The sequence below is a fragment of the Hippocampus guttulatus genome, chromosome 14 (genome assembly GCF_054856545.1).
Source record: "Hippocampus guttulatus isolate MCC_2025c chromosome 14, RoL_Hgut_1.0, whole genome shotgun sequence".
NCBI lineage: Eukaryota > Metazoa > Chordata > Actinopteri > Syngnathiformes > Syngnathidae > Hippocampus > Hippocampus guttulatus.
The window spans coordinates 828,412-850,000 of NC_141274.1; the positions used below are offsets into that span (position 1 = coordinate 828,412).

General features: G+C 43.7%; 1 protein-coding gene across 2 annotated transcripts in view; it reads right to left on the reverse strand.

Annotated features, from left to right (window-relative positions):
• Positions 1-21,589, reverse strand: part of LOC147194396 (voltage-dependent R-type calcium channel subunit alpha-1E-like) — a 65,821-nt gene that overhangs the window by 40,953 nt on the left and 3,279 nt on the right. The window contains exons 3-6 of one of the 2 annotated variants that reach the window (XM_086130083.1): positions 19,700-20,141; positions 10,960-11,268; positions 5,883-5,988; positions 5,035-5,174 (exon numbers count right to left, since the gene is read on the reverse strand). In XM_086130083.1, the coding sequence (XP_085986209.1) occupies positions 5,035-5,174; positions 5,883-5,988; positions 10,960-11,268; positions 19,700-20,106 (962 nt within the window). In that variant the 5' untranslated portion in view covers positions 20,107-20,141. Of the gene's footprint in view, positions 1-5,034; positions 5,175-5,882; positions 5,989-10,959; positions 11,269-11,432; positions 11,550-19,699; positions 20,142-21,589 lie in introns of those variants that run through there. The other variant, XM_086130084.1, reaches the window with a different exon arrangement.

Consider the following 21,589-nt stretch of genomic DNA (forward strand, 5'->3'; position numbering starts at 1 on the left):
TTTATTGCTAACTGTTTTCTTGTAAGTAGTCATTTGGTTTGGTAAGTTATTCTTGGTTGGTATTTGTCGTGATATGATTCTCGAGTCCTTTTGAGGAAAGCAATTTCCATTTCTATTTTCCGTGCCTTTCGCAAAACACTTTTTGTTTCTCTCGTTTTATCCTGACGTGTTGACCTGTATCATTATTTGTACTTACGTTTGTTAATCAACCTTTTTTGTACCATAATCTTATCCTTGTCTATGTTTGTGGGATCCACCCTTGTCCAGATCATTCCAGAAACGTTACATCAGTGCTGTGAAGAGACCACCTTCCAGCATGGATTACGCGTCTGTGTGTGACACCACCCAATTCCCCTACCCATATCTGGGCTAAAGCCAGGGGGGCGGGGGGTGATTTTTAAAACATATTATAGATCATAATAACAACAATGCGTTCAATGAATTGATTTCCAAGATGATTCGGAGGGTGCGATGTACGTTGTCTTATTTATGAGTGAAATACGATGACATTCACCGCCCACGTTCAGAGAGCTCAGAATATTTCTGCCTGAACCGCTATCAAAATCACTACAATTGTGTTAACTTACACCACCTGCACCACAAAGCTGGCCTTAAATTGAGTGTACTTTTTGCCACCAAACTGCCAGGTGTCCTGAGGGTGTGTAAAAAAAAAAAAAAGCCTTCAATCTACCAGAAAGCCAAGCAAGCTACATACAGCATGGTCTGCCAAATTCTCAATCAAATGTAACTAGGCTTGCACCAGCATGAAAATCAAGAGTTTTAAACGCCCAAGTGCACATATGCTATCGATAAAAATAGAACCCTCTGTCTTAAAAGTGAATTCCACTTCACAACTGGAGGGGAAGCTGTGCAGTAAAACAAATAATTATTCCGGACCGCTGCTTTATGCAAGAGCTACCTGCCCGCCAGCCCCGCACACCACCTTCTTTCCACAAAACACTGCCGTTACGCAACCAGCACCACATTTTGTGATAACTCTCATCTGACTTGAACTAGATTCACCTTCCAGCTAAAAACGTCCACAAGTTTTCATGTGTGCCAGCAGCACCGTGTTCAGCCAAGCCGCAGCCAGGCTCTGCGACCGTGACGTGAAATGGAACGATAGCCAATGAGGAAGTGTCTTGAAGCTCGCGCTGTTGCCGGCCACAAAGAGAGGAGCAACTGATTGTGTGTATAACATATCTCGATCCATTCATCCATTTTCTAATCCACTTATCCTGACAAGGGTCGCGTGTGTATCCCAGCTGTCTTCAGGCAGTTGGCGTGGTCCACCCTGAACCGGTTGCCAGTTAATCGCAGGGCACACATAGACAAAAAACCATTCGTGCTCACAATCACACCAATTTGGAGTGTCCAATCAACCTGCCACGCATGTTTTTGGAATGTGGGAGGAAACCAAAGTACCCGGAGAAAACCCTCTAACCCTAGCATGTCAGCCTCTGCACCGTGAGGCTGACAAGCTAACCAGTCAACCACTGTGCCGTCCAAAACATCTCACAAGTCATTAACCACAACAGAATTACATGCTTTGTACAGTAGTTACCGGACAAGCTGTTAGCCTAGCTCCTTCGACTATACGTGCCCAGGTCAGTGATGTATTCCAATTTCAGAAATGATTAGCAAATTAGTTAAGTTCCAGCTCATTCACAGCAGCGGTAAGATGAGTGCACACTGGACAGAAACCTGAAAGAATTTTAACGACAAAAAAACAAACAACCCCCCCCCTCCCCAGAGCTTATTGTGAGGGCTAATTTTAAGTTCTATAAAATGGTAGGTGGTTCAAATTAGCCTTGCAGTGTTCCATTTCGCAATGGACTGAGTCGTTATCCATCCATCCATTTCCAACACCACTTATCCTGAACAGGGTCATGCCGAATTGCTCGAGCCTATCCCAGCTGACTTCGGGCAGGAGGTAGGCTACACACCCAAATCGATCGCCAGTCAGTCGCAGGGCATATATAGAAACAAACAAACCACTGACACCCACATACGCACCGTCACTGAGTGGGAACCGATCGCACGCTGCCGGCACACAAGTCAGGCGAGCGTACTGCTACAGGCTACGCCATCAGCAACTCGGAATGAGTTGTTTGACAAGTGAAATTAGCTTCCATTGTTTCCCAAAAGACCTCGCCCTTCGAGCGCGGCCGATGCATAAAAGACAAAGAAGCGGCTTTGTTGCGAATCGACACACAAAGGTATGAAGCAGACATTTCAGCAAGCATCAAAGTCATTGTCACAAAGTCACAAAGAGGAGGCGAGTTTCAGTCAAAAATGCTCTACCGTTCTTGTATGAAATCTCTGGCCCTTCTCACCCCTTCTCCCCTTCATCTGAACACAAACATTCTCAAATCGAATCCCCTAGACTTCACAGTTAAGCAGTTACAATTTACGATGTGGGAAGCTAGTTCACACCGTTGTATTCTTCTTCTCTTGTGCTGTCGGACTATCAAATGTAGGGCATGGCGACATTGCCGCTGGTGTAGCCGTTCCATTCGGAAGAGCATTTTACAGTGTTTGCGACTGAAACCAGTCTAGCCTTAGCAGTTGGCCTCCAATGATCTTTATCCATGCCAAAATGCAGAGTATCAACAAACGAATCCTCCGAATTTGGCTTCCACAGTGCGCAGAGCCTTTCCGAAAGTGGGGAAGGTTTCTCGCCATTCATTATCCCGCTGGTGTGAATGAAGAAGGACATTAAGTGGAAAATGATTTGCCATTCAATAGCAAAATCTGGAGCGTGTCACGGAACTGCTGCAAGTAGTCCATTTCTTCTATTTGTACTACTTGAGGGTGAGTGGCCGTCTCGGAAACCAAGCGTTGTGGGTTTGATTGAGCCCCCGCGACCATGTCCGAGTGTCAAATAGGACTAAGATAATTTGCTTCCTGATTGCCCATCCTTCCTTTTCATATCACAATCATGCAATCGTGAGCTAGACCAACCTTACCATACACATAAGGATTTCAGATCATAAATATTGAACAGGTAGAACATTGACCATTGTTGGCGCAACAGTTATTTAAGCTGAGCAGGCGAGGAAATATCACTCCTTACACACCCAACGTCACAGGCTAATCGCTCCCAATAATCTGACAAAGACATTCGGTAATCACACCTTTGAAAATGAGAGAAAATGTTCACATTGGGTCTGATTTTCGACACGTGCTTACCCCACTTAAGATGTCAAAAATCGTGAAAAGAAACATGTTTATTTTACATAAGAGCACATAAGACAATTAATTCACCCAATTTTTCACGTTGTTTGCAGGCCCGCTGCTTCCCCCTATACCCTCCCTTCTCAATGAATGAAGCGAGGCGCTTGGGACGACCGCAAGCAAGCTTTTGACACAAGTGCCAATCCACTTATCCGCCCACCTAACACGGAACACAAAGACTGGTTGCTGCTCCATGGAAACACAGATTTCTTACATTGGTATAAGGTAGGTCTGAATTGAGGAAATCTCCTTGACGAAAGCCAAGACGCATCCTTTGGGTGAAGCTGCTATCATGATTAAAGTATTCACACGGTCTGTTGCAAAGGGCGTGTGTGTGTGTGTGTGTGTAGGAGGGGGGAGGGGTGGGGGTTGTGGTTGGTGGGACGCTTGAACGCACCAGCACAAGATGATAAAATATGTCTGCTGAAATTAATCTTTCGCTCCACCAACCACAGCCTAGTAAACGCAGAATGAAACTAGGTCCCAACTAATTGCATATGCACATTGCTGAGGTTTAATTTTAAAAAGTTTATTTTTTGGGCTCCAACAGAGTCAATCAAGTTGTCAGTTTGGAATGGAGGCGCCGTATATGCATTAAAAAAAAAAAGCACACATGCAGTAAGTACACAAGGATGAATAATATTCAACAAATATCTTCCACACCACTGAGAAATGATGCCATTTACTGTAAATGTGCATTGTGGTAAAGCTCCTTTCGAGTAATGATCCAGTAACTCTGCAATGTGATCCTCTCAATGTCCAGTAGCAACATTGCAAATGTTACATGTGGATACAACTAATATGTTGGGTGGTGATACAGCAAATGATCCAATATGATACGGTACATATCTCGGATCACCACTGTAAATATTTCCATAGTGATACTGCCAATGACTAAGAGCAATTTGGAAATTTGATGTCCTGGTAGTACCGATGCCACAATGGACCAGGAATGAAACTTACAAACTATCCACTGTGATGCTTGAAAGCTTGAATTCTGAAAAAGTCATAAACTGATACCATGGTAATGATATATATAGGGCTATTGTAAATCTCTCATGTCAAAACTTGGACGGGCTAGTAGTGGTACTGGAAGTCCCGATACCGAAAATGAAGACGGTATAAATGTCCAGTTGTGATTCTGTAACTGTTCAGCGTGATACTGGAAATTTCCACAAGCAATACTGCAAATGTTCACGACTGAAACTGTAAATGTCCAATGTGATACTGTCAAGTAATAATGTTGCAACGACCCAAAACTTTGAAAGTTTAGTTCCAATACTGCAAATGCCCAACATAATGGCACCTTGATTTTGTATGATGCTAATTTCCACTCTCAACACCGTCAGTATCCGACCATGAAGCGAATATTCAGTGTCATGATTTTCGATTGCTAACATAATTTATATTTTTATTCTAAACTGGAAAGGTTCTGCGATTGGCTGGCAACCGGTTCAGGGTGTCCCCCGCCTACTGCCCGAAGACAGCTGGGACCTATCCCAGCACGCCCCGCGACCCTTGTGAGGATAAGCAGATCGGAAAGTGGATGGATGGAACTGGAAAGGGTCTGGGGGGGGGGGGGGGGTTCCAAGAATTGCAGTGCATGAGACAAGCCTGAGTTGGGCAGACGATTCAAGGCAGTAAAAAAACAATGAAGAGAAGACATTGATTTCTGAGCAGCAGCAGTCGATGCGATTATTGGCCATGTGCAAGTCAATCCAAAAAAATGTTTGGCGACAATCAATTTGTGTAAAATAGACATTCCGGTTGCCGCGAAAATGGGCCAAAACCACTCACCCACTGAGCACCACGATGAAGTCCATAACATTCCAGCCGTTCCTCAGGTAGGAACCTTTGTGGAAAACAAAACCCAGAGCCACTAGCTTGATGCCTGCCTCGAAGCAGAAGATCCCAATGAAGTACGGCTCCGTTTTCTCCTGCACACATAAAGATGGGTCAGCGAATCGATCTGATCATAAACATGTCGCGGAAGTCAAAACAATGCCGTGAAGTCTGTGACGCCTGTCAAGACGCCAACCAGCCTGCAATTACAAGCGAGTGTCTGGTGGAGTGCACAAAACGCACAATAACGTACCGGCCTCATCGTTCATCTATGTTTATATTTACAAAATATGACCACTGGAATTGACATGTTTAGTATTGCTACAGACACTGATACATACTGATGATATACACTGTCTGTAAGACATAACAGAAGTCCATATATATACCATTAAAAAAAAAACATTGTGTAAAGTCATTATTTCACGGCCACAAACCTGGATAAAATTTTAAGTCGGGCAATTCAACAATAAATGTCAATACTAATTAATTTATATTTTAACCCTTTCAAGGACAGCGGTTACGACAGTGGACAGTTTATCAGATTATCAGGTTATCATTATTTGTGCATGAAAGGGTTAAATTGAAATTAAATTACTGTTTTGGCCAGAATACAAAATACAAAATACAAGTTATGTAGCCTACTGATATCATAAATATCCTGTATCTGGATTAGAAATATCCATTTACTTCATTATCGCTGCAGCAACGACTGAACAATAAAAACCGACACAGCCTGCACTTGAAGTCGCAGTAAATGGCTAATTCTTGACTCTCAAGTCCCACTATATATTTTTGCTCACCAGTCTCTTTGCCATGGGGGTCTTGTCCTCTCCGGGCAGGTGCTGCTCCAGAGCCAGCACCACACAGTTGGCGGTGATGGTAGCCAGGATCATGTACTCGAACGGCGTAAAAGCCCAAAGTGAAGGAAAACACTCATATGTGCCATATATAAATTGTAGACATATACAACACTGCTCAGAACAGTAAAATGTCTACCAGTCAAACACTGGCTTTGGTCTTTAAAAAAAACCCCCAAAACAATTGCATCAGTTTTGTGCAACAGCAAAAACAACCGGATGAATGATGTTTAAATGACAGATAAATTAAGGCATAGTTCATGTTTTGAGATACAGATAGGAGGCTGCTGTCGCTATGGCAACCTTTGAGTCTTTTAAAGCGCTTTTCATGGTGAGACATAGAGAGCAGGTGAGAAAGGGAGCCAGCGAGTGAAAGAGGGACAGAGGGAGGGAGGGAGCGGAACCAGAGTACCGCTAAGTCACCTTGGCCTGACTGGCAGGGTGGGAAAACTTTTATACAGTCGCAGACTGTCAGGGATTTTTTTTTTTTAATACATTACTGGAAATGTACATCTTTTAAGTGGCAAACGTCTCTGACTATTGGGCAAATGTTGTGTATGCAATACAGCAAACATACGAAATTATTAGAGCAAAGGTCCTGTATCGATACCGTACATGTAAAGCATTTGTATTCAGAAAGTGTTCAATATCAGTATAATATCGATACTGGACATTCGTAATGTCCGGTATCGATATTATCCAATCCTGCGAATCTCTAATATATTTTAAGATGCAATAGTAAGAGCAAATGTCCTGCATCACTCTGTTCCATGATGGTGTTGTAAATGCCCTGTATCAATATTAGGTCTCACATCAACATTATCTAATACGGTAAAATTTCAAACCATTATTGCAAGTACAACAGCTAATGTCAAGTATTTGTCTTGTTAATGTCCCATATTGGTGGATTTAGTATCTCTACTATGGATGGTCAGTATCAATAATTTGACTGCCCGGTGGTAATGTTGAGTGAACGCTGGCGCGTTTTGGCTGCCGCTGCTCAACCCGTATTGTTTTGTGTTTTTTGTTATTGTAAAGTGTCCTTGGGTGTCTTGAAAGGCGCTTATAAATAAAATCTATTATTATTATTATTATTATTATCCGCTACTGTAAATGTTCACATATGATGAATGTCCACTATCAATCTTGTAAATACAAATACAGCAATTGTTCAATACTGATGCTGCAAATGTATATTAAGAGCTATGAAGTACTTTTGGCAAGTTGCACCCGTACCGCCACAGATACTGAGAGCAGACTAACACGCGTATTGAGTGAGTGGGAGGTGACCGTGAGGAGGCCTCGATGTCACCGTCTCCTCCTCCAGTAAAAATGAGGTCAGCGCATCACAGAGAACTGGCTAGGAGGGCGACCTGGAGACCAACACTTACTCACACCATCGCACTCACATTGACAGTGCCAGTTATTGATTGCAGCTCAAAATAACGGCACATGCTATCCGTCACACATTCAATCAAGTAGAATTTGCATGAAAGCTAGTCATCATTTAATAGATTCTGTCAGAGTTGACATAACGCAAGTCGATGACGTTTCTGTGAACACCTGGTGCAAAACTTCGTCGATTGCGAGGAGTGCAGGGTGAAAAACAGACATTTGTGTGTCTCTGTGCGTGTGAGTAATATATTTTTTGTGTTAATGCACACTGCACGCTAAGGATCCTCTCAGTGTCACTTTCACAAAAAGTATATATACAGGTATATATATTTTTTAATAAAGCAGGTCACCTTGAACATACGGTGCCTGGTAACCTGCGTCATCGGAAGTTGTTAGCGCTCAGCGGTCTGCAATTGCAGCTTGCGATCAGAGCTGTTGCAATTTAGCTTTTATTATTATTATTATCAGTCAAATTTAGTTTCGTGTACAATTCACTGATGGCACTCGCAAAGAATGGCAATCTGGAGGGCCGAGAGAAGCATTTTAAAATGGTACGTATGCGCTACGATAATTAACAGGCAGCAAAAAGTGCGTCCCAGGCCTGGCGGTGAGGTTGGCGGTGATTTCCTTTTCACAAACTCATCAACTCTTGTGTCTACTTTATTTTTCTGTTTCGTTCATCTTCGGGGCTGTTATGGCTGCTGCTCATCATGACATGCGTGTTTAAGAGCACGTGTACGCGCATGTGCGCAGCAACGGGTCGATCACGAGTGGTTGGTTGATCTCAAAGTAGATCTCTGGTCCAAAAAGTTTGGGCACCCCTGGTCTAGAAAATAGAAGCACTTGGAGACGGAGTCATGAGCAGGGCTTAATAATCCCACGGCCAGTTGGCGTGGCATGGCCTTTAAAGGCAGCTAGGTAACAAGGATGATTAATGTCTGGTGCGGCTCATGAGGGAACGCCCACTCTGAAGAGACTGAAAAAAAAAAAAAAAGCAAACAGGACAGGATCATGACAAACATGTACGTATGTTCACTCAACATACTTTCAATTTCTTGGCTCAACAAAATTGTATCTTACTCATTGAAAGCGCTTTAATTAGGTGGAAATTATTTCCATAATTTTATTACGTCCACTCAATTACTTATTTCTTTGAGTAGTACAGTCGGCATACTCGGAGGACAACGCTAGTGAGGCAAACCTGTAACCTAGTTCGCAACTGCACGCTACTTGTACGGTACGCAGTCCGAACATTCATTTGATATTCTTGAGGTCCAGCTATGGCATGGTCTTTATCTTCACTAGTAAGACAATTTCGTGCACCAGTGGAATGACTCGGGAATTATGGGTGATAAGAGTGGCTCATGCTAACACATTGAATAAATGGCACGGCTTGGAAAGTGCAGAGTGACGAAGCTTTGTGCTAACCAGCCCAAATCACATTGAATTAATTCATATGAATGTTTTGCACTTGGACGGGATGGAGGGGGAAAGACGTGGGTCTGAATACGCCGACTTTTTGCCAAAGCCCTCCCACACACCTCTCTGCCAATTCCAAGGCCCCTGAGCGAGTCTTGACCATTAGACCCCCACCCCCCACCACTCCCACTCACCCACACTGGTTAGGTAACCAGAGGACGACTGGCACGCTGCAAACTAGAGAGGGGGTGATTGGAGTGATCCGCAGCCGAATACGGCGGATCGTTTGGACAGAGAACGTGTTTCCAAACTCCATCATAATCCAAATCGTGGCTGTGCTTACAAGTATATTACATGGAGAGAAACAAACACACCAACACACACACACACGCGCACAAACATCTTGTGCAAGGAAGTAGAGAGGAGCTACTGAGTTGGATTTGAACCGACACCCACTCAGAGCACTATAAGGCATCCAGTGCTGTGCTTACATGTGCCCACACTGTATGCGCCTCGCCCACAGGCTGCTGCAGCTTCTAATGATCACCACACACACACACACACACTAACCATGTGTCCTCTGCGTTGAGTGGAGCACACACAGTGAAGACTGTGCACTCTACAGCAATTGAATTCAGTGCGGGGGCCTTATGGTCAAAAGTATTGGGACACCTACTGCAGGAAGTGAAATATTCAAGCTGCCTGTCTTACTTCCCAAAGATGTGGGTCTGTTTGCTCATCCTTGAGGTGTTTGTCAGGCGGTGCAAAGTTCTTCCGCAGCAAACGCCTCTTCTATATTTGGAGCATGCTTTGTGCATTAGGAGGGCTAATGTGCTTGGAGGGAGAATGATCAGCCATCGGTTTGTGACCTGAAGCTGAAGCACACTTGGGTTCGACAGTCGAGCGACGATCAACTTCTGAGTGGCTTAGAAACACAAAATGAAGGTCAAAGATGATCCGGCTCCTCGATTATAGGCAAAAAAGGCAACTGAAAAAGATGCTCTGGCACCACAAAATTGGAGGGAAAAAATGGCCTCCTGCCTCCAGTTATTGAGCACTGCTTCTAACTTGCTTCTGAGTGATCAGTCTGAACATGAACATCACCAGTTGTATCGCTCATTTTTGCTTCGTAGGGCTCTGAAAGATCACTTGATGAGATGAAATCTACTCATTCAGTGTCTACATTTAATAAATTAATAGTAATATACATATTAGAAACAATACATTGTATATTATGTATGGATAGTTGATGTGATGTATCGATCCCACTTTTGTATTTTAAAGTATAGTAATTGAATTATTTTTTGTTATACTGATTGAGTGTTGTTATTTTAGATACCAAAGAATTTGAAAACAATGTGATTTCATTTATTTTGTGAGTGTATGTACTGTAACTCCGAAATGAAAGGGTGACGCCCCCACCAAAAATCTTGCCTAGGGGGTCTCGTTGGGTATTGGGTGGGCAGTGGCATGACCTTAAAAGGCCGTTGCTGTTCGTACCCCCTCCAGTGTTGCAGAATGGAAGCAATTCTGCAAGGAAGAGTCATGGACCCGAATTCCTCCCAAGAGGTGTGAAAGACTCATTGCCACGAATTGAAAACGCTTGATTTCAGTTGTTGCTACTGAGAGTGACCCAACCCGTTATTGGGTTGAGGGTGAAATCACGTTTTCACACATAGTGCATTGACCATGCAGGTTTGAATCTTCCATGCCCTTAATAAGGACAAGATTAACATTCGAGTTGGTGGATGCAAAAAAAAAAAAGAAGTTTAAAAGAGGGTGCATGCGTTCACATAACACTGTGTTGTAAAAATGATAATCAATCAATAAAATAGTTAAATTATGACATGATATAGTTTTTACGCACCTGAAAATGTGCAAATGACAAAAACAATATTTATGGGGGTACTATGGGATTCGGACCAGCCCCGGAATGATAATTAAGTAATTGTGATTTTTGACATTTGTGCTGATGACAAACTGTCTGTTTGGTTCGTTAAAATAAAGAAGAAAAAAAATCGCAAGGACTGTAAACCAACCCCTTAAGGATAATTAACCAGGCATGATTGAAAAAAAAAACAAGCAGAAACGCTTGAAAATCGATGACGGACGTGCAAATCATCGAAAAGCACAAAAGTAAGAAGTTGTGTTGTTGCGCTGTCCGCGGTGCTTGAACCTTCACGTTCGCACTCACCAGGAAGGATATGGCCACTCGATGATTCGGCGCGCGTACTTCCGGATGATGTTGTCCTCGGCGAAGATGAACAGCGACCTGTTGACCGTCAGGCAGTTTTGCCGGTGCGGGACCGGGTTGTACAGAGCCATGGTCCGGGCCCGCTGCGCCTTGGCTTGCTTCATGGACGCCGAGATCGCGCCCGATCCGTCGGCGCCTCCTCCTGCTCCTCCTCCGGCCACCGCAGCGGCCCCGGGGTCCTGCGCATCCCCGCCGCGCTCCGCGTCTCCGTCCCCGGAGTCAACGGTGCTCGGGGCGGAGTCGTCGCCGAAGCGAGCCATTCTAGCGAAAGAGTTGAAAAGAGCACAATTGCCGCTTCTCACTCCATTTCATGTCCCGTCTTGTGAAGTGCGCGCAAAACAACTTTTAGCATGGAGACGTGCGCGTCAAAATCCGCGGCAAGTCCACGAGAACTTTACGCATCACAGCCCCCCCCCCATAATGACCTCCTAAAGTGAGTCTACTCTGCCAGGCTGATTCGATGCCCGAGTGGCTCCATCGCACGCGCAGCTCCAACTGCAGGATTGGGATGAGGATGGAGATGATCACCTGCTGCACGGCTGGTCAGGCAGCACAGCACAGCACAGCATCGCGCCGAACGGCAACCCCCCCCCCCCCCCCCCACCGCTTGCACTCACGCACACCACCTTCCGCTCATCGGAGGAAGACGAGGAAAACGAGGAGGACCGTCCACTTCGTTACCATAGCAATTACAAGCACAGGATTGCATTTTTTTTAAAACTGCCCTAAGAGCCAATGACAAACGTGTATTCGCATTTCTTTGCTTTTTAGACTAAACACAAATAGTACTTCACATTGCCTGCTGGGTTTTTTTTCATTGTTTTGACTTGTAGACATTTATGCTTTTCAGTGGACAGTCACAACACGGCTCGAGCGGTTGTACCGTATTTGCAATCGTAGCAGCAGTCGTAATAGTTGTAGTAGTAATTGTAGTGGCCGTGGTAATACAGTGATACCTCACTTATGGGGAGCGAGTATTGTCTCTCATCATTGTATGAAGTAGGCATGAGCGTGAAGGGTCTTGCCCAAGGACCCACACCGGATGGTGTTATGCGCCCCAAGCGGGATTCAAACCCCCGTCTCCCAAACCGATGCCTTACCAACTGAGCTATCCAGCTGCATATACAGTATATATAAGTTAGGTTAGTGTATAAATAACAAAATACATGAAATATACACGTAGTACTGTATATGTTGCTCTATGTGACTCACTATTGTTTTGCTGACTTTCCCTGCCTCTCGCAGTCCTTTTGCGGCATTTTACCTTTTTTTAAATTTTTAAATATTTCTTATGAATACTTTTGAAAAATCCGCGATGCACTGAAACAGCGAAAAGTGAACCGCAAAGTAGCGAGGGGTCACCGTATACCGCAAATGGCAAGTGTAGTCACAGAAAGAATGTTAAGATTAGTGGTCACGATATGATTACTTTTGTTCGTAGTGAGGCGTGAAGTAGTTATAGTGGTCGACATATTAGAGATTGTACAAGTACCAACAGTAGTTCTAGTCGTAGTGGTAGTAAGAGTGGGATGTGTCGGAGTAGTAGTATGAAGAGTAGTCGTAGAAGTGGTAAGAGTAATAGTCGTAGAAGAGGTAAGTAAAGTAACAATACTAGTAACCACACAAGTAGTAAGAGTGGTAGCACTTAGAAAAGCAGCAGTTGTAGTAAGGGTAGCAGTAAGAGTAGTAGTCGCGGTATTGTAAGAGTGGGAGTAGTAGTCAAAGTTGCAGCAGTAGGAATAGTAGTAACAAGACTTGGAGTCGTAGTAAAGTAACAGTCGTGGTAATCCTAGAAGTAGCAGTCAGAGTCGCGGTAGTTGTTCTCATAGTAAGAGTAGCAGTAAACAGAATAATAAAAGAACTAGTACTCAGAGTAGTTTGAGCAGAAGTGAGAGGAGTAGTTGGAGTCAGTCACAGTTGTACTCCGAGGAGTAGTTGTAGCAGGAGTAGTAGTAGTAGTAAACAATGGAAAACGCCGCTGTTCAGGAAACAACATCTGAAGGCGTGTCTTTGAGTTCACTCAATCGTACACAACATGGCCGCTGGAGCGATGTAACATTACGACAAAGGAGGAGAATATTTGAGTAGGTTTCTTTGACTTGCACTCGTGTATTTTGCTGACAGAGACTCTCGACGCTTTGCTTTTTAGCATATGCTGCCCACCCTTGAAAGTCAATAAACAGGCAGTTTAAAATTGTAAGCTAGCTCAAGGGAGTCTTGCTTGCACGATAGCAATGTTTCAAAAGTAGGCCATTGTGCTAATATTGGAGCAAAAGTCAAGCGTAAAAATAGAGTGTGAAATAGAGCTGCTCCTTTTTTGGGTTGGGGAGTGGAGTGTTTTCCTTGGGTGCCATCGGTGAGACCTTGCTGCTGGCTCCAGCCGCTACAACGATGACCACCGAAGCCCTCTAGAAAAGATGCGATTGATGCATAAACCGTTGAAAAAGCTCATCCCAATAAAACCTCATGAATAAATGTGCAGATGGGCAGCGATTGAGGGCTCAGACGCAGGATTGGGACGGCAGCCAAGAGACACTGACAAGTGTACACTTGGTAAACAAGTGCAAATCGGCAAGGGAGTCCCAAGGAAAAAAAAAGTACACATCAAGGTTGGGATTACATTAAAAGTGAGCTGCATTTTTGAAGTAAATAGAAAAATAATATGGAGAAGTCAGATCCATTTAAAAAAACAACAACAAAAAACATTGCATAAAAAAATATGAAAGGAACATATCTTTGGCCAATGAACAACACCTACACTCTTGCTTTCTTGATATTTTCATTTATTTAAAAATCTAAATCTATTAATTAATGAAGCTTCTTTTTTCATGAAAAAAATGTTATCACTGTTCCTGTCCAATGAAAAGAAAATTGAATTATCTCCTTTAAAAAAAGTCTTTCTTTATATTTTTTCCTTGCTTATATTAGAATAGTGAATTTTTTGGGGTTCATTAAAAAAATAAATAAATACAAAAATGTATCGGGCGGCACGCTGGGCTGCTGGCTAGCACGTCAAAGGCCTCACAGTGCAGAGATGCGGGGTTCGATTCTGCCATGAATCAATCTTCCATCCATCTTCAGATCCGCTTTATCCTCACAAGGGTCGCGGGGAGTGCTTTAGCCTACCCCAGTTGTCTTTGGGCAGTAGGCGGGGGACACCCTGAACCGGTTGCCAGCCAATCGCAGGGCACACACAGACGAACAACCATCCACCCTCACACTCATACCTAGGGACAATTTAGAGTGTTCAATCAGCTTGCCATGCATGTTTTTGGAATGTGGGAGGAAAAACCCGGGAAAAACCCACGCAGGCACGGGGAGAACATGCAAACTCCACACAGGAAGGCCAGAGCCAGGATCGAACCCACGATCTCTTAACTGTGAGGTCAACGCACTAACCATTGAACCACCGGGCCGCCCTCTCTCTCTCTCTCTCTCTCTCTCTATATATATATATATATATATATATATACAAACAGTATATATATATAAAAATATATTTATATTTATATTGTATGTCCATTTTGTTTCTGTTTTTTTCTTTATTATTTTTTCTTTATTATTATAATAGTTGTTTTTGTTAATATTTTAGCAGTAGTAGTGGTATTTATTTAAATAAAAATATACGATTTAGTCCTTAAATATTTTCAGTCACAAAAAATAAGAATGTGTCATCAGCATCACTGTCAAATGAAAGAGCACATATCTCAATTTAGGAGTTTAAAAGCTATTTTTCTCTTGTTTTCTTCAACATTTTCTTCAAAAGTGTTGTATTTTTGATCTCTAATTTTTTTTGTCAGTTACTTCAAACATGACATGTTTTCTTTCTTTTTTTAAACTTTTTTTTAGCCATATGAACAGTCTTTTTATTCCATAATATATCAACAACTGCTTTTGATGGTGGTGTAAAGTTTTACATTTGACATATCTCTCAAAGTATTAGCAAACCATTTATTATCAGTAGTAGTATTTTGTCATGTGCGTGCATGCATGCATACATGCAATGCCTGTCTGTGCGTGTGTGTGTGTATGTACAGTATGTATGTATATATATATATATATATATACAGTAATATATATATATATATATATATTACTGTACTGTACATTAGAATACACGTCTCACTACATTAGAAACATATTGCATTCATCTGCACACCTCCATAAAACACACCATCTAGCAAATTGTTTGTCCAGCCCTCCAAACAGCATCTCTCTCTCTCTACTTCCTCTCTCTGTTGATATGCACAATCTCCCAATGTCTGTTGTTTCCATAGCAACCAGGCTGGCTTCAATTCCTGCTGCCGTTCTTTTTATTTCTGCCAACAAAAGACATCCTTCACAATGGCTCTTCCTGCAGAAATGTGCTTTTCGTCACACAAACGCGCGCGCGCACACACACACACACACACACACACACGTACACAGAAGTGCAGTTTGGTGAGGCTTTGAGATCTACGGTAGTTTGTGCTGCCAAGTGGAAACTACACCGTATGGACAAAAAGGAGGAATCTCAAAGTTGGCCAGTGCTAATTTATGAATAAATATCAATTAGGGGACCCCTTCCCTCCCTGAGTTAACCCATAATGTTAAGTAATCACGATGTATTTTCACTTATGAGCTGTTGAAATATAAGTATTCATAATTTTTAAATTATGATTAAAATTGAGCAAAAAATGAAGCCAATTTCTCCACAGCAAACTACATTTTGTCTTTAAAAAATATGATGAAGGAAATTACTTATTTTAAAATTACAGATATATACATATGAAGTATCTGAGAAGCAACTACACTTTTTTAAAAATTAAAATTGTATCCAATCAGAATGCTTCATAACATCCAAAGAATACACAGTGGAGGGCATTGCGGTCATCTACAACTTTATATTTGTTGTTGGTGGGTAGTTGTCAGTCCCGCTCTCCTCAACTGTCTATTGGCGTTCCACAGGGTTCAGTTTAAGGGGTGCTGCTTTTCTCTTTGTATTTGCTGCCGTTTGGTTCCATCTCGATTAAGCACACAATTTCCTTGCAATGCCATTTCCTCTCAGTCGTTCCCTAGCAACAGCTATCAGTACTATTTGGAGCAAGAAGTGCCATTCAAATGGATGACTAACTGTGCTGTGGAAGTGAATGCTAAATGTTCAATAATGGGGGTGCGGCAAATCAAAGGAAAGTTTGATTTAGGGTTGAAAACTATGCACACGTTCATGTGTTGGATATGAATTAAACATCATTGAAAGTATTGAGTTCATCTCTGTGTGCCCTGTGATTGGCTGGCAACCCCGCCTACTGCCCAAAGACAGCTGGGATAGCTCCAGCACCCCCCGCGACCCTTGTGAGGATAAAGCGGATCAGAAAATGGATGGATGGATGGATAAAAGTATTGAAATTGTGAATACAGAGTAGTTAATAAGTCTAAACATTTTGAGAATATTTATTTATTATTATTTTTTAAAATCTGGTTTAATAATGACGAAGAAATTGTTATAATTTAAGAAAATGATTAAATGAATAATTGAACAACTAAAAATATGTTCGACTAGAAAAATAAAAAATAAAAGATATATAGTCCACGGGTATAATATAATAACCATACAAATGATGTGATTTTAAATAATAAGGAAACAAAATATTCCAATTCCAAACGCACTCCGCTGCTTTCCTACTTTGATTTCCTAGCATCCCCTAACGGCCAAAAACTGCAATGCACTCCAAAAAAAAAAAGTAGCACAGCTTGGCGCATTCTTTCACACTGCCAACGTATTATGTCCTGAAATAAAAAAAGTGAGGCTAACAAATACTGTAAAGAAGGAGCTGCTAACTGTTGGGGTGGATGGAGTGGGTGTTGGACGAAAACGAGGAGGGAGGGGGGAGGAAGCGTGCGTCTGTCTGTGGGGTGGGGGCTTGGGGTTACGCTTGATGGAGAGCCACTCCACTCTCAAGTGTTGCCAAGCGTCTCATTACGGCACCCGCAGCTCGGCCATTAATGGATGTGCAAACGCGCGCACACACACAAATTGTGAAAAACTGAGTTTGGAGCCATGAATCCGTGGGAAATGATTGTATGATTCATTGCTTTGCTGCAGAACCTCTAAAGAATTAGAAGGAAAAAAATATAAAGAAGGTAGCACCAAAGCAGCATTAGTTGAGCACGCGACTTCCTGTCAAGGTGACTCACTCACTGACGACACTGGGTGGCTGTGACCTCAACTTTTTCATATTTTCCTTTTCACTTTTTTTTCATATCGTATCAGAACATGTCTATTTTATAAAACCCAAACAATCAAATCTTTTTATTATTATTATTATTCATTCATTCATTTTCCAAACCGCTTATCCTGACGAGGGTAGCGGAGCATGCTGGAGCCTATCCCAGCTGTCTTCGGGTAGTAGCCACGGTACACCCTGAATTGGTCACCAGCCAATTGCTGGCCACACATTAACGAACAACCATTCGCACTCACGCTCACACCTTGGGTCAAGTCAGAATGTTCCATTAACCTGCCACGTATGCTTTTGGAATGTGGGAGGAAACCAGAGTACCCGGAGAAAACCCACACGGGCCCGGGGAGAACATGCAAACTCCACACAGGGAAGGCCATTGCCGGAATCGAACCCTGAACCTCTGCACTGTAAGGCTGACACACTAACCAGTCGCCCACCGAGCCGCCCTCACATTCATGAATTTAAAATAATTCAAAAGATTAAAAGCTCTGCTTAATTTTCTAGATACACTCAGTATAGTGTCATTAAATAAAAATATGTGTCACGATTATTGTTAATAGTATTACAAATCCGATTTTTTTATGGAGCGCGGTTCCGCTAAATTATCCTTCTTCTTTTGAATTCCCAAGACAGTCATTTGTACACCAACGTATGCTGGAAACGATGGTTCCTGAGTGAACCAGACAGAAGCAGGTGGAGGCTATTTAAGGCGGTGAACATATAAGCGCACTGGAAACGGAGATACACGCACATCCACCCGGTTATGTCTTCATATGGGATATTCATTTAAGTCAGAAATTGTACACAATGCGAAGAAAGCAAGCACGGGAAAAAAGTGGTTCGCTTGTTCGGCTCACTGTTGAGAGGCAACGGATTTATTGAAACGTATTTCATGTACTTATTGTCAAATGGTTTCTAATTGTGTTGAACTTTTTTCTAAATTTCTTGAATGTAATTCAAGGTCATGCAGTTATGTTACTGAAATTGACTTCCATCCATCCATTCATTATCCAATCCGCTTGATCCTCACAAGGCTGGTGGGGGGTGCTGGAGCCGATCCCAGCTGTCTTCGGGCAGTAGGCGGGGGACACCCTGAACCGGTTGCCAGACAATCGCAGGGCACACAGAGATGAACAACCATCCGGGCTCACAAATCACACCTAGGGACAATTTTGAATGTTCCTTTTGGACTGTGGGAAGAAACTGGAGAACCCGGAGCAAACGCACGCAGGCCCGGGGAGAACAAGCAAACTCCACACAGGAAGGCCGGAGCCGGAATCGAACCCTCCACCTCTGTACTGTGAGGCGGGCGTGCTAACCACTCGACTACCTGAAATTCATTCCATTCAATGTAATTTTATTTGATCTCTCTGTATTAAATTTTCATTCATTTAAATGCATTTAAATTATTTGTGTTTTAGATTGACTCATGCTAAAAGACGTGTAGAAACATTAGGATTTGCAGATTTGCAGCCTCTGCTCAACAACACTGGTGTTAAAATTTGTAACGTGAACTAACTGTGTGTGGATGACATTCATTTTCTCAGTTTGTAAAGCGTGTCAAACTGAAAGAAGTTCACTAGGTCAGTATCATGTTCAAACAACAAACTGATTTGATTGTTGTCATAACAAAAGGCATTCAGTGAAGTGAGTCTGTGTGTCGAGCAGGGATGCTAATTACATCGATCGCGTTCGACCGGTCGCAAGTCGATCCCGAGGGGTGTAGAGGAAAAACAATCAAACATATTCTTGTCTCTGTGCATGTTAGTAATATACTTTTGTGTTAATGCACACTGCACCCCAGTCATCCTATCAGTCTCACTTTAACCAATAAATATTTTAAAAATAAAATTAAATAAAGCAGGTCACCTTTAACCTACGGTGGCGCGTGACTTGCATCACCGGAAGTTGTTAGCGCTCAGCAGTCTGCAATTGCAGCTTCCTCTAAGACATGTTGCGATATAGCTTTTATTCTCATTCAAAGTTAGTTTTGTGTGCAACTCACCCATGGCACGCGCAAAGAATGGCAATCTGGAGGGCCGAGAGAAGCATTTTAAAATGGTACGCTGGAGCTCCGATAGTTAAAAGGTTGCAAAAGTGCGTCGCATGTCTCCGCGCCGGGTCTCCCACAAAGGTATGCAGTGATTTCCTTTTCACAAACTCATCAACGCTTATGTCTACTTATCTTCCTGTTTCATTCATCTTAAGGGCCTTTATGGCTGTTGCTCATCATGGCATGCGTGTGAATGTGCGCGCGTTGATCGAAAAGTAGATCTTCGGTCAAAAACGTTTGGGCACGCCTGGTGTAGAGCCTGCCCTCCCAAGCGCACACAATAGTCACCCTCCCCTCGATATGGTCCAGTATCCCTTTTTATAATAGTTATTGGTGGACTTTTTATAGCAGTTAGCTTCTTTTGACACTTGTAGAATGCATCATGGTGTGGAAACAGGAGTTCAGAACAACTTACTCCCACTCCTTTCTGCGAGCTTGTGGCGTGCTCTGCATCTTGTGAGCCTGATGAGCCATGATGATGTCCCTCTGCTCCACGAGGCCACCGCGACGCCGGAGAACTCCGTGCGGGCTGGGGGAGCCCGAACCCCGGTCGGAGTCATCAGCTCCGGCGCGCGGCAGGTCGAAGCTGGCTGCCCGAGCGGGGAGCTCCGGGAACTCGCCGTGCGGCACCTGCAGGGAACAGGAACGGACGCCCTGTGCCAGGCTGGGCCGGCCGGCCAGGGGGGGCTTCCGCCAGGGCTCGGGTTCAGGGAGGGACAGGGAGGAGTGCACGCGTTGCTGTCCGCCCGGACCACACGTGGATGGGGAGTGGAGGGCGGGAGTCAGGGAGATAGACAGGGACTGACTGGAACTAGTGAACATTGCTAGGCCGGCAACAGTCCACCACGTAACGAGGCCTGGGCAGAGACAAAGAGGCGGAAAAAACAGCAACTTTTAGATTGTAGTGACATTTATTCATCAATTTGTGGATTTGGAGAAGGTGTTCGACCATGTTTCCCAGAGGATCTTATCGGGTGTGATTACGAGTGCCGGACACGCTACAGTGTCCTACAATTCCTCGATGACCAGTGTCAGAATGTGGTCTGCATTACTGGCACTTTGTCGGATTCGTTTCCATTGAGGGTTGTCTTTTGTCACAGATTCTGTTCATAACTTCCAGATGAGGTGGCTCGGGCATGTGATTAGGATGCCTCCTGGACGCCTCCCTGGTGAGGTGTTTGGGGGTTATCCCACCGGCAGGAGGGCCCAGGGACGACCCGGGACATACCGGAGAGACTTTGTCTCTGTCATGATTCAGTTTGGGACCAACAGGTGGCACTGTAGGGCTCTCCCTGCAGCTGCAGACCTGTTGGTCGTTATGTAATTATGAGTTGTATCAAAGGACTCCCGAACACTCATTGTCGGGTCATTGTTTGCTCTTGGCTACCGTCGTGTTTGTTTGTTGGCGTTTGTTTTGGTCACGGTTCCGTTTTAGCTTCAGTTGTGATTTTTGTTTGCTACTTTGGACTATGTTTGTTTTGGATTTAGTTTTCTCTGTTTCAATACACTTCAAGTACAACCTGCTCCTCCCTCCTGCCTGCTTTTTTGGGGTCCACCTCCACCATCTCGCAAACGTGATAGTCTCAAGGCTGGCTTGGGAATGCCTCGGGACCCCTCCGGAAGAGTTGGAAGAAGTGGCTGGGACAGGGAAGTCTGGCCTTCTCTGCTAAAGCTGCTGCCCTTACAACCCGACAAATGGATGGACCTACAGTATCTCTCCCAGCTACTCAGCACAATCAGTTGAAGAAGAGAAATACGAGATATGCTCACAATACATTATTTTGAGTCATCCATCCACCCATTTTACGACCCGCTTTATCCTCACAAGGGTGGTGGGGGGTGCTGGAGCCTAGCCCAGCCATCTTTGGGCAGTAGGTGGTTGACGCCCTGAAGCGGTTGCCAGCCAATCGCAGGGCACACAGAGACGAACAACCATCCACGCTCACACTCACGCCTCGGGACAATTCTGAGTGTTCAATCAACCTACCATGCATGTTTTTGGAATGTGGGAGGAAACTGGAGTACCCGGAGAAAACCCACGCAGGCCCGGGAAGAACATGCAAACTCCACACACCGGAGCCGGGATCGAACCCACGGCCTCTGCACTGTGAGGTCGACACGCTAGCCACTGGATTACTGGGGCACCATTCGAGTCGTGCCAAAGCAAATAGATTTATACAACCCTTAATCCCTAAAAAGTCTTAACATTTGACAAATATCAACAACATTCCCTCATGTTAACGATCATGGGACGAAACTCGCCTCCATGGAAAATGCAATAATAATCCTCCGCTTGTCATTGGCG